This window comes from Sceloporus occidentalis, unplaced genomic scaffold, assembly GCF_023333645.1.
Source record: "Sceloporus occidentalis isolate IW3139 unplaced genomic scaffold, rSceOcc1.0.p SCAF_4, whole genome shotgun sequence".
Classification (NCBI taxonomy): Eukaryota; Metazoa; Chordata; class Lepidosauria; order Squamata; family Phrynosomatidae; genus Sceloporus; species Sceloporus occidentalis.
This window is the reverse complement of record NW_028316984.1, coordinates 143,873,281-143,883,554: the sequence shown is the minus strand read 5'-3', so window position 1 is coordinate 143,883,554 and position 10,274 is coordinate 143,873,281. Positions and strand designations below refer to the sequence as shown.

The window sequence follows — 10,274 nt, the reverse complement described above, 5'->3', positions numbered from 1 at the left end:
ATCCAAACTTTCATGGCCTTTAGTGCATAGGGAAACCACATTCCACCAACAGCAAAATTGCACACTAGAACTGCTGGGGTTCCAATCAATACGGATAATCAGATCTGAAGTAAATTTTAGTAGCAAAGTTCAAACAACTTCACTGCTTTTACACCATCCTTTTGGTCAGTTATTAGACCTCTCCTTGTTCCTTCCCCATCCCCATAATGTGTGTGTGTGTGTGTGTGTGTGTGTGTGTGTGTGTGTGTGTGTGTGTGTGTGAAAAACAGAGCTATTCATGACACTATTTGAGAACCCTGAACCTGTTTTTTCCGTTCTACAGTCTTGTGCAAAATCTGAAAGATGGTATTGGCATTATTCTGGACGTTATAATTTGTTAGATTCAGTAGCTTGTTGAAATCCTCCTCCTGAAGTGAGACCTGTCTTGTGGAATATGGAGAAAAAGCACTGGAAACATCAACATTGCCCAGTGACATTTCAGCAGTACTACGTTCCACACCTGCAGAAGAAGAAGTAGAAGAAGACATATGGTCAGGGATGATGGCAGCAGGAGTCCAACACATAAGGTAGGTACTACGGTTGCACAGAATGGCATATTGGGAAAGGCAACAGTGCTACCTCAATCTAAATTTTATTTCTCTCTCTCTCTCTCTCTCTCTCTCTCTCTCTCTCTCTCTGTGTGTGTGTGTGTGTGTGAGAGAGAGAGAGAGAGAGAGAGAGAGAGAACCATCATGTTTCTTGTCTTGCATCCAGACTGACTGAGAAGTCCTAGATTTTGTTCCTACTCTTTCTGATGTTATACTGAGTTAATAAACTGACCTGAAAAACCAGTATAAAAGGTCACTGATCATACTAGGAGCTGACAGAAAATATATTGGGATTTAAAAAAAATGTATGGTTCTCCAAATTAAATTTGGAAAGAACAGAAACAAAATCTGGGACTTTCTGGACCTTCTGGTCTGCATGCCCCCTGAGTGAGAAGGAATGATCCTATCATTTCACTTTGATCTGGGAACAGTCCCTTAGCTAAGCTTATTATCTTAATTTCCAAAAAGGAAAATATATTCTTTCTGTCTGGATGGCAAGCTGTGAAGAACTGTGGTTGGCACTTAATGCTTGATGACACCACCAGGGGCTATCTGCTTTTCCTAGGTTTTGGCCCGGAAATCTTAGACCATCGGATGATTCTTAACTGACAGTACTACCATTGACCCATAAAATTTGGTGGATGATCCTGGGATAGTCACTATCTTTCATCTTGACATACTTTGTGGAGTTGTTCTAAGGATAAAGTGAATAGGAGAAGAAAATAGTATGCTATTCTGAACTCTCTGGAGAAAAGATCATATATTGATGTAACTAATAAATAACAGAACTATTATTGTAATTGTAAGCAATCTTACTGGGAAATAGGGTCCACTATACTTCATCAGATTTGTTACCAGATGGACTTACTTAACACAAATATTCAAGGTCCTAACAAAAATATATTCACTTAGAAGCTAATTCCACTGAAATTAATAGGATTTCTATCCAAATAAAGGCATATAAAATCAGGGAGCATTTAGATGTATTCAGGTTCAAGTACCTGCAAGAAATATATTCATTTCTGATTTATAACAACTGCCATTAACTCACCAGGTGCAAGATATCTCTGGAAGGTATCATTTACTAGTGGGAAATAAATCACTGTGGGAGCATCTGCATTGTCTGTATCTTCAAACACATAGCACTCATTTAGGTTTTTCATTTCTTCATCATTCAGTATAGTTTTCGGGAATGGGATTCCTTGCTCTGAAAAGTATGTGGAGGCTCGTTCCAGAGGCTAGGGGTTGCAAATAGAAACAATTTTATGTGGTGCAAAGGAAGGAAGAAAGGAAGGAAGGAAGTTTCAAATCCAGTAATGCATTATTACTTCAAACGTCTATTCATATTCAGAGACAAAGTAGAATGCTAATCATGGGACCGGAAATTATAAAACAAGGTCTCATCATCCTGCTGTTTTATTTATGTTTACTCTGATTTGTCACCACCAGAGCTAAGTGTAAATTTGACCTAACCAGGGACGTAGCCAGGATTTTAGGAAGGGGGGGGGTGCAGATTAAGTGCCATCATTATAATGGGGCTTGGGCGCAGCAGTGCAACAGCACGCACCATTCATTTTTCTAATGGAAGGGGGGGTCCGGACTCCATGGACCCCCCCCCCCCCCGGCTATGTCACTGACCTAACTGAAATTCAGCAACATTTCTAAACTTGGCTTGATTAAAATGAATTTCATCTAAATCAAGTCCCAACAAATGAGACCTTAAGGAGGATGCATATTCCTATAGTTAACTCTCCTACAATATAATTTGCTTAAAGACATGTTCTTCAACAATCAGACTTGCAAATTAAGCTCATGTTTATCTTCCACTGACCAATCATAAAATGAGGAATCCTAAATGTGAAATAGATAAGTATGGACAATTGTATGATATGAAAAACCGACCTCTTTCACCACTTGAGGCAGCATCTCTTCTAAACATATTTCTTACATGTAAATGTAAGAAAAAAAACAGAGCTTAAATTAATTAAATTATTGTCAGACTGTGGTGGAAATATTCCTTGTTGAAATAAAAAAGCTATAGAAAGATGGAGTCACCTTTGTCAGCCAGAGAGATGGTTTTTGAAATAAAGGCTTGGAGTTTAGAAAAACTAGAGCAAAGGAATAAGGAGTGCATCTTGACCTGGATGGAAGCTGGCACCAGTAAAAAGACATAACATAAACTACTGAGATAAGGACATTCAGAAGCAAGGTTAGGAGGAAAGCCACTGAATTCCTACAGGAGGGGGTAAGGAGTGATGATGCAGTTTTAATGTATGCATGTATTTCTGTTCTGATTGTAAGAATTCTGTATGTTTAAATTGTAATTAGCCAATCAGGTGTATAGAGGAAGCTTCTTTGTCTTGAATAATATAAAAAGAGCCATTTTGTCTTGTTCGGGGTCTCAGCTTTTGGAACTTGAATTCCACTGAGTTCATTGTTTTCCTTTGTCGACAATTGGAAATAAACTTATGGATTTTCAATTACTAGGTCCTCTTGCCAATCCTATTGCTCTGCAAATCCTACAAATTTAAGTTTCCTGAAATTTCTGTTACAAGACAACTTTTTTAAGTATCAGCTTGCTATACTGCATCCTATTTTCAACTTCTTGCACTTTAATCCCTCAGAGTCGTGTTCTATTTTAATCCCACCGAGTCAGGTTCTGTTGCAAAGCACACACAAAAGTAGACTTGTTTTGCCATACGTACACTTATAGACAATGACTGGTCTCCTAGATTGGCTACTTAGTCAAGGAGACATAACTAAGTAACATCTGGTGGCCCAACGCCCCACCAGTCCACCTTAAAAGCCAGCCTCCAGATCCACTGGCTGCCAGCAAGTGAGGCTGCAACAAGGAACTGTGACAGGGCTCCTGATTCTAATGGTGATAGGCTCACTTGCACGGACATCACTAGGAGGGATTCAGACTGCATCAGGTGACACTTTAAAGCGGTGTGACACCACTGCTCCCCAAACATCTACCTTTTAGCAGAAAACACTGAATAGATGGTGTGGGTGGGGCAAGGCTCAGCGGGAGGAGAAAGAGGGGCCCTGGGTTTTTTTCTTTTTAAATTAAAATTTAATTTTTAAATGCATTTTTTAAAAAAATAATTCTTTAATTTTTTCTTTTAAAAAACCCACATCTTACCAAATTTTCACTTTAACCACACATGTAAATACATTTAGGCTGTGTCTATGATATTGTAATTTAAATGTATAATTTTTCTGGTCATATATGTCACAACTATGGGCATTACATGCAGTGATATACGAGAATTATGATTTATGAATAACATTAGTACAAAACACATCAATAAGGATTCTTTATGATGTAGCAGAGGAGGAAGTCAATGTGGGGGATGATACCATGAGTTACTGCACTAAGTGATGCCAATCCTAGAGATGCCACTGACTTGCTGTCAGGAGAGAGGTGGAAACATCCTCCTCCTTGGGCCCCAGTTTCCATCTAAATTACCTCTTCCACCAAATCGGGTGGTTGGCTCTTAAGGTGAACTGACTGTGGGGAACATGATTACATAGGATTTGTGAATCTGAAGCAGTTACAGATCCATATTCTCAGGCCCAAACCACATGGGCCAAAAGAAGCAATCTCTGGCCACTTTAGGGCATGACATTTAGATGAAGAACACCCCCAAAGCAGCTGGAAGCCACTCCAACACCGCCACCCGGTCCAACAGACTGGATCATAAAGGAATCAGTTCAAACAAACTCCTGACAGTGTCAACTTGGGACCACAGGTGGCAGCTTGCTTAGGGAGTAGGCCATGCAGCTGCTGCAGTTCCAGCCCAAAAGTAAGGAGATTATCGCACTGCGTTCTGAGAACGTTCCGTATCATCACGTGATGAGAACGTTCCTGGAACAGATATTACTGCATTAGTAAACTAGAACATGATCAGAACGTGATCAGAACTGCATTTTACAGCACAGCGATTCCTGAAACCGTTCCGAGAACATATTCCACCAAGGCCGCCTCCGTCTCCTGATTGGCTGAAAGAATGACAGGCAGGGAGGCAGGGAAGCAGGCAGGCGAGCGACTGCAGTGAGGGAAGGGGTGTGTGTGAGAGAGAGAGGGGGGAAAGGAGGAGGGAGGGAAGGGAGGGAAGAAGGAGGGATCGGGAGGAAGGCAGGGAGAAAGAAAAATGGGGAGAGATGAGCCTTGCAAGTTACATCCCAAACCTCCTTTGCAAGGCTGGGAAGAAGGAGGAGCTCCATGCAGGTCTCTTCAAGCCGAAGAAAAGCAAGTTGCCAGGGAGGGACTGGGCCAATGGCAGAGCCCCGGCAGCCATAGCAGCTCTTTAAACCGGTTAGAAAAGAAGAGTCCTCTGCTGTCATCCCAGTTCCCCATTTTGGCTGCTTGTCACCCTTTTGCCTCCTGTGTGTGTGCGCATGTAATGTGTGCCTTCATAGAATCATAGAACCATAGAGTTGGAAGAGACCACAAGGGCCATCCAGTCCAACCCCATTCTGCCATGCAGGAAATCACAATCAAAGCATCCCCAACAGATGGCCATCCAGCCTCTGCTTAAAGACCTCCAAGGAAGGAGACTCCACTACACTCTGAGGAAAGAGTGTGTTCTACTGTCAAACAGCCCTTACTCTCAGGAAGTTCCTCCTAATATTGAAGTGGGATCTCTTTTCCTGGAGCTTGCATCCATTGCTCCGGGTCCTAGTCTCTGGAGCAGCAGAAAACAAGCTTGCTCCCTCATCAATGTGACATCCCTTCAAATATTTAAACAGGGCTATCATATCACCTCTTAATCTTCTCTTCTCCAGGCTAAACATCCCCAGCTCCCTAAGTCGTTCCTTGTAGGGCATGGTTTCCAGACCTTTCACCATTTTAGTCGCCCTCCTTTGGACATGCTCCAGTTTCTCAATGTCCTTTTTGAATTGTGGTGCCCAGAACTGGACACAATATTCCAGGTGGGGCCTGTGAGCTTCCCTCCCCGCTTTAATTCTTGTCTGGCTCTTTGCTATGGAATTCTGGGAGTTGTTTGCTTGCTTTTGTGTGTTGCTCCAAACAGAGGAGCTTTTGTGGGTTCCTTCCTGGAGGGAAGGAGGAGAAGGTCCTGGGCATCCCTGCCATCCTTGCCTCCTGCAGGCTGCCAGCACAGGAGCCCCGCTGGACATGACACTAGAGGCCCCCGCAGAAGCAGCCAGACCCTCTCCCTCTTGCTCTCTGCTCTGGCCCCCCTGTTTCCCTCTCTCTTTCTCTCTCTTTCCCTTCTTTCCTCTTCTCTCACTTGTCCCAACTTTCCTCCCTTCCCTCCCTCCTTCTTTCCCCCCTCACACACACACACCTTCCCTCACTGCAGTCACTCGCCTGCCTGCCTCCCTCCCTGCCTGTCATTCTTTCAGCCAATCAGGAGACGGAGGAATGAGAGAACAGATTTGAGAACAGATAAGAATACCGCACACACCTCTGTTGGAACGTTCTCATCACGTTTCAGCTCTCTGGGAACACATTCAATCTGTACCCTCCTGGAACATATTTGGAACACATTTAAACGTTCTGAGAACCCGATTGGAACACATACGTGCGGTATACTCAAATGTGTTCCGTTCTCATCACATGATGAGAACGTTCTCAGAACGCAGTGCGATAATCTTCTAAGAAAGGAAAGCCAAGTATAGAAAGGCTGGCTCTTCCTGGCTGGATGCTTTACCCCTAAGTTATAAATCCATAACTGCAGTACTGAGTACCAGCCACAGTTTCCAAGTTTCAGCAACGTGCCATGTATAGTATTTTCTTTATATATAAAAACTTACCTAGACAAGTTTTGCACAAAGTTCTCATTTCAATTATCCTTCAAAAACAAAATTGAAACTAAAAATAAACTCTTCTAACCTTGGCTTGTGATCCTCCAGTATAATTGAAGTGCAGAATGATGTCCACTTTTCTTTCTGGTCTCAGAAGTGGCGGGCAGCTAGTATCAAAGAAAAAAGCAGTGTCTACTAGTTCCAGGTGGTCTGTAGGATCTCTCAGTTCATTGGGAGACTCATCCAATACAGTGTCTATATATATATTAAAAAAATCTTAGTTAAAAAAAGGAAACACAGTAGCAGGATATTCACAAGATCCAGAAATAGTACCTTTCACCTTTTGACTAGAACAATTTGTTCTTGGGTGTATGTGTTTTTTTTAATGTTCATGCCTGAAAATCTGATTCCAGTATTTGAGAGCCATCAACTTAAAAGTCAGCTACCACAAAAGCCTAACTGTAAGCTGACAATGATTTTGGACACAGCTGATGTAGGACAAGACATTCTGCTCAAACATCCAATAGTCCTACCCCTGATCTTCTGCACAGTCTTTATCTTGCATTTTTCCAGGATAGAGAATCACACTGCAACTTGTTCATGAATGGGTTCTATAGAAAAGTGGCAGTATTGAGGTTGGAGGCAGTTAGCTGATGTATGGTGGACCTACAAACAGTTTACCCTTTCTATCCTTGGCTTTCTTTTCTTGCTTTTTTTCCAGACACAATTTAATCATGGCTTCAGCTGGTGGCATTCAGACTGATGGCATACTTACTGTGTAGGTCTTGTTTTAAAACACACACACAAACAACCTTGCTAATCTACACCAGTATTTGGAAAACTACAGTTACTGTCCACAGGCTGCTTAGAATGAGTTGACAGTTACATTGGAGGGTAGAAGAGCTGGACAACTTGGGAAAACCAGTGTATTCAACATAGCACAGCATAGATGCACAGGAATAGAAATACTTCTCCCAGTTTGGCCACTAAAGGGCTTTCAGTTGTTCTAGGCTTGGAGCTGGCTTCAGCTCTGCACAAAGGAGTAGTAGCGGTTGCCACTATATGCCCCAGTGTTCCAGAAGAGATTTTTGCAGGTGATGGGATCAAATGCAGGATATATTCTTCAATTTCATTCATTTCATAAATCTGAAAATTTATTTTGTTGGATTGTGATCCCTAGGCCTCATTCTCACTACATTTTAAACCATTTTGCAAACCAGTTTGAAGTGGTTTAAATGACCCTTGTTCACACTTGAGCCGAATCGCTGTAGCGGGTTGGAGGGGGGGCATGCACTAGACCCATTTTATGTGCTTCTTTTTGACACCCATTTTTTCCCATGTCTTTTGCAATAAATCGATTTAGTGCAAATGTGAATGGGATGTGGATTAGATGATCGTCCACTGAGGAGGGTCCCTTTGGATTCGAATCACTGATCAATGTCAACGAGAAGTGGGTTATTTTATAACAAGAAAATGTGATCGGGGCAAACGCAGTGTGAACCACGCTCCGCTGTCGAATGGTTTGTAAATGGGAATGAGGCCCTAGACAGTTTGCATGACCACTGCACAGGGATTCTAGGAGCTATAGTCCAAAAAAGCAACTTTTCTGAGCTCTGTCATGTGAGGGCTAGACCGATGCACATACACACTCCATTTATGCAGTGTTAAACAGTAACCAAGATCCTGAATCACAGGCTATAGTAACTTTACAATGACTTTACAATGCTGCTGATTTGTATGCAACTAAACTAGTGAATTGTAACAATACAAGGCAGAGCACCACACAAGATGTCCTGCTGCATAATAGGAGTTCCCATTGTACAATGGAGCATGTGCATTAGGACACATTGCATATTTGGACATGATGCATATCAGGAGACTCAGCACAATGGGCCACAATGTATATTGGGACTGTTGCGCAATGGCCACAGTGCCAGTTATGCTTGCACAGTGGTCCCAGCGGCATAGCTATGCCTCCTTTCCCCTCCTGAGAACAAAGACATGGTAGAACAGCAGAATTCAACATTACAGAATTATAAATCAGTTTATGATTTACAATGACAACACTTCCCTACAAGATGCCAGCCTGGGAAAACCATATTAAGTCTATGCTACGAGAAGAGTTGATTTCCAAATCAAATTAAATAATCCTATTACTATACCTTTCCATTTAGAAAACTGCTGATTCTGCATATACTCATTATGCATTTGGAAACCGCTTAAGAAATTGTGGTACTTTGACACTGCTGGACGATCTGTTAAAATATCCCTCAAAGCATTAGAAAGACCTCCTGCAGGTGTGAACATGCGAGTTGGTATTTCATGGGGCTGCTCTGGTAAATCAGGCACTTCCTCTGGAGAATGACAAAAAGAAATGAACATTTCCCATGAATTGTGGTAATAGTCAGTTAGATGTACTGAACAGTAAACTAAAGGGGAGAGTCAAACACTGATTTAAAACACAGTGGCAACCTTTCAGTGGATGGTTTGAATTCACAATGAGACTCTCACATAATTTAGACTGGTGCTGTATTTTCTTTTACTGGTGTATTTTTAAATTGATTTTTACTTTTTTGAATATTTATTCATTGCTGTTATACTGTAAATGTATTTATTCTATTTACTGGTAAACCATCTTGACTTTCCCTATCACACTAAAGTGTTGCCTAATATGGGCCTTACAGCAAAGGTCTATGTACAGTATTCTTGTGAATTCTGTTCTAACAAACGTTTGAATGCTCAAATTCAGCCATTTCCATATAGGAAATCAGAGTACTCTGCATTTTGTTACACTGCAATCATTCAGAACATATTTTACAACCTTACCAATTTCAGTGACAGTATCTCTAGTCCATCTATTCCAGAAATCCTCTGAATTGTCAGCTGAATGCCAGGCATCCAACAGATTCTTGGAAAATACACTGCTCCACATCCCTTTTTTAGATAGATAGACAGAGAGAGCGAGAGAGAGATGAATATGTTCCCTTAAATACTTTGGTTCATCTACAAGAGTAAAAGTATTCTGCAAATTCTGTAAAACTCTTCATTGCAACCTCCTTCAAAGTAGTTTTATGGTACAGGACAGTCAGACACAACAGCTGAGTTGCTAAGAATCTTTGATCCAAAACATACTGCAGAAATAATCCTGTTTGAGACCACTTTAACTGCCCTGGCTCAGTGCTAGGGAATTCTGTAAACTGTAGTTTTGTGAGACATTTCGCCTTCTCTGTCAGAGATCTGGTCCCACAATATACTACAATTCCCAGGATTCCCTAGCACTGACCCAGGGCAGTTAAAGCAGTCTCAAACTGGATTATTTCTGCAGTGTGTTTTGGACCTTTGTTAGCTATCAGAAATATCTTCCTCCACTTACTTGAAACTTTGAAGACCTTTTATGTGGAAAAGAATGTGGTCCTGGTTTTGGATGTATGAGAAAGGTTTCTAGAGGCCTCTGGACCACAAAAACAGCTTTAGGAGTTGCACACAACCTATAGGGTACACTTAGTCCCCTTGGTCTAGAAAGTCCTGAGCTGGATGGACCAATAGACTAGTCTGTATGAGGAAAATTACCAGCCCCTGTTTACATTTCAACTGCTCCTTTTCCCACAAAAGGTTACAGAAGTAGCTGTTGAACCAAGCAAATTTTCATACTCTCATCAATTTTCCTATGCCACATTATGACATAAAGACTACCCAATATATATAAAACAATGTAATAAAAGTGGGACATACAGTTCAGGCTTTCCTTTCCTTTCTTGGGATCTCATTGAAATGAACCAAAAAATTATATTGAATACACCATAGAAAAATGATATTGGCCCAGTACATACCACCAGAAAGCGGTGCCCAGGCAGCAATTCTAGGGTTAGGGACCGTGCACCAACCACACGGTCCCTAACCCTAGCACATCCC

General features: G+C 41.6%; 1 protein-coding gene across 1 annotated transcript in view; it reads right to left on the bottom strand.

Annotated features, from left to right (window-relative positions):
- Positions 1-275: 275 nt before the first annotated feature.
- Positions 276-10,274, bottom strand: part of LOC149314774 (cytosolic phospholipase A2 epsilon-like) — a 59,790-nt gene continuing 49,791 nt past the window's right edge. The window contains exons 17-21 of the mRNA XM_089523145.1: positions 9,189-9,296; positions 8,525-8,716; positions 6,451-6,617; positions 1,639-1,825; positions 276-499 (exon numbers count right to left, since the gene is read on the bottom strand). Of these exons, the coding sequence (XP_089379271.1) occupies positions 276-499; positions 1,639-1,825; positions 6,451-6,617; positions 8,525-8,716; positions 9,189-9,296 (878 nt within the window). The remainder of the gene's footprint in view (positions 500-1,638; positions 1,826-6,450; positions 6,618-8,524; positions 8,717-9,188; positions 9,297-10,274) is intronic.